The 2,023-nt window shown below is 57.4% G+C and overlaps 1 protein-coding gene across 1 annotated transcript; it reads right to left on the bottom strand.

The window, feature by feature from the left end:
• Positions 1-1,156: 1,156 nt before the first annotated feature.
• On the bottom strand, positions 1,157-2,018 carry LOC107135295 (sialic acid-binding Ig-like lectin 9; the record flags this gene model as incomplete). The annotated part of the gene is made up of 2 exons (XM_015477185.2): positions 1,157-1,617; positions 1,781-2,018. Coding segments are annotated over 2 exons (525 nt in total), but the record flags the coding sequence as incomplete, so codon positions are not given.
• Between the last annotated feature and the right edge of the window lie 5 nt (positions 2,019-2,023).

A 2,023-nucleotide genomic window follows, 5' to 3' on the forward strand; every position in this document is an offset into this window, starting at 1 on the left:
CCCAGGCTCTTGCCCAGACCTGGGACCCTAGTCTCTCTCCACCCAGGGTCTCCATGCCAGAGACCCCAGACTTGGCCACAGTGGGGCCATGAAGCTACGGGGGACAAGAACTTTCCATTAGAGACAGGGACAGGGACAGAGAAGGTGCAGGACCCTGACAGAACTCATCCCTCCCTTCTTCCCTAGTCTCCTGTCCTGGTCTCTGCTGGCCCTGTCACTCAGGGTCAGAGGGCTCCCTGGGCCTGCAGAAGGGACAAGAAGCAGGTGGAGCAGGGAATCCATGTCAGGCCTCTAGTCAGACCTGGGCAGCCTCCCGGGACCTGGACACCTGGAGTCGGGGTGTCCCTGGGCAGTGGAGGTCAGCAGTTGAGGAGGACTCCTGAGGGAACCACCCCTGCCCTGGGGTCTCACTGTCCAGGGAGGGGACCAGATGCCATTGCCGATGGGAACAGGCCGTGGTGCTGATCTCTGGGCAGAGGTCAGGGCCAAGGGAGGAAGGATGGACAGGAAAAGCAAGAAAGTCCCAGAGATGTTTCAAGGGCTCTTCTGTGTGACTGTGTTATGGGGTCAAATCCCACAGAACGTACGACTCCAAGGGTGGCCCTGCTGAGAAGTGAGGACTCCAGGTGACAGTGACGTGTCCACATAGGTTTGTGGGCTATAGTAAATGACCCACTCTGGAGCAGGACATCACCCAACTCAGGAGGTGGTGCCACACAGGGGCACCTGGTATATGGGAAATCTCTGCACATATCCCTTGATTTCGCAGTGAACCTTCTTTTCCTCTAAAACCTAAAGACCATTTTTCAAATGTCCCCAAGGCATTCAGTGATTGAAAAAAAAAAAACAGAAAATTCTTTGAGGTATGCAAAGAGCTAATTGCTGGTCACCCCAAATGTCCTTATGCAATTATAGGAAAATACTTGGGGACGGAGGCCTGAGGTTGGCTTCCTGGGGGGACCCGTGGCCTCTCCAGTATTCCAACACCTGGAAGCCAGGTCTCAACCAGCCTGGCTCAGAGAGCACAGCACTAACAGCCCTGGGGAGGCCCCTCCCTGCCTGGGCCACCCCTGGGGACATACTGACTGCAGGGTGCTCTGCAGCATTTGGACAGAGGTGGATGGTTTCCCCTTTAGTTGGATTGAAAATGAGGCAGCACTCCCCACATCCACCCCGTAACCACAGACACACAGAGGGACAGGGCTTGTGCCCTATAAGGTCCCTGACTCAACCAAGTCCGGAGGACATGGACACAAATTGTTCCTAGCCCTGGGACCCAAGCCTCCTTCCCTGCCCCTCACAGCCCCAAGGACCCAGGTGTCCTGGCCCATCACTCACAGGTGACATTGAGCTGGATGGTTCTCTCTGTGCTGATGCCAGCTGCAGGGAACTTCACCTGACAGGTGAGGTTGGTGCCATGGTCCTGGGGCCGTGGGGTGAGGGTGAGCACCGAGGAGTGGATGATGTTGGGGCCCAGGGAGGACACAGAGGGCCCTTCCCAGGAGAAGGTGGGAGGCGTCCCCTGCTCACAGGCCCAGGGCACAGAGCAGGTCAGGTTGCTGGGACGGCCAGACTCCAGGGTCCCAGGGATGAGGATGTCAGGGGTGTGGGTCAGGGCTGGTGAGCAGAGGGGGACAGGGAGGGTCAGGAGGGAGGGTGGGAGGTGGGGCCCTGAGAGAAGCTCAGGCTATGACCAGCTGCTCCCTGAGCCCCAAGCCCCTGGGTCCTACCCAGCCCTGCCCTGTGACTTCCCTGAAGCTCCCTGGACCTGGAGTCTTACCGGTCACATGCACTGAGACCTTTTTGTTATAATAATTCCACTTAAATGTTCCTTTCTCCAACCGAAAAAAGTAGGAGCCACTGTCACTGCGCTTGGCGTCTCTGATGCTCAGGGAGCAGGTGTTGGTTCCTGGGACCCCGAGGAGGTGGAACCGATACTTGGTCTTGTTATTCACTTTCCGAGTAGAGTTGGTGGTAGCCACTGCAGAGCCGTGGTCTGTATTGTCCCCTGCACGGAACCAGG

The sequence above is a fragment of the Marmota marmota genome, unplaced genomic scaffold (genome assembly GCF_001458135.2).
Source record: "Marmota marmota marmota unplaced genomic scaffold, marMar, whole genome shotgun sequence".
In the NCBI taxonomy this organism is placed as follows: Eukaryota; Metazoa; Chordata; class Mammalia; order Rodentia; family Sciuridae; genus Marmota; species Marmota marmota.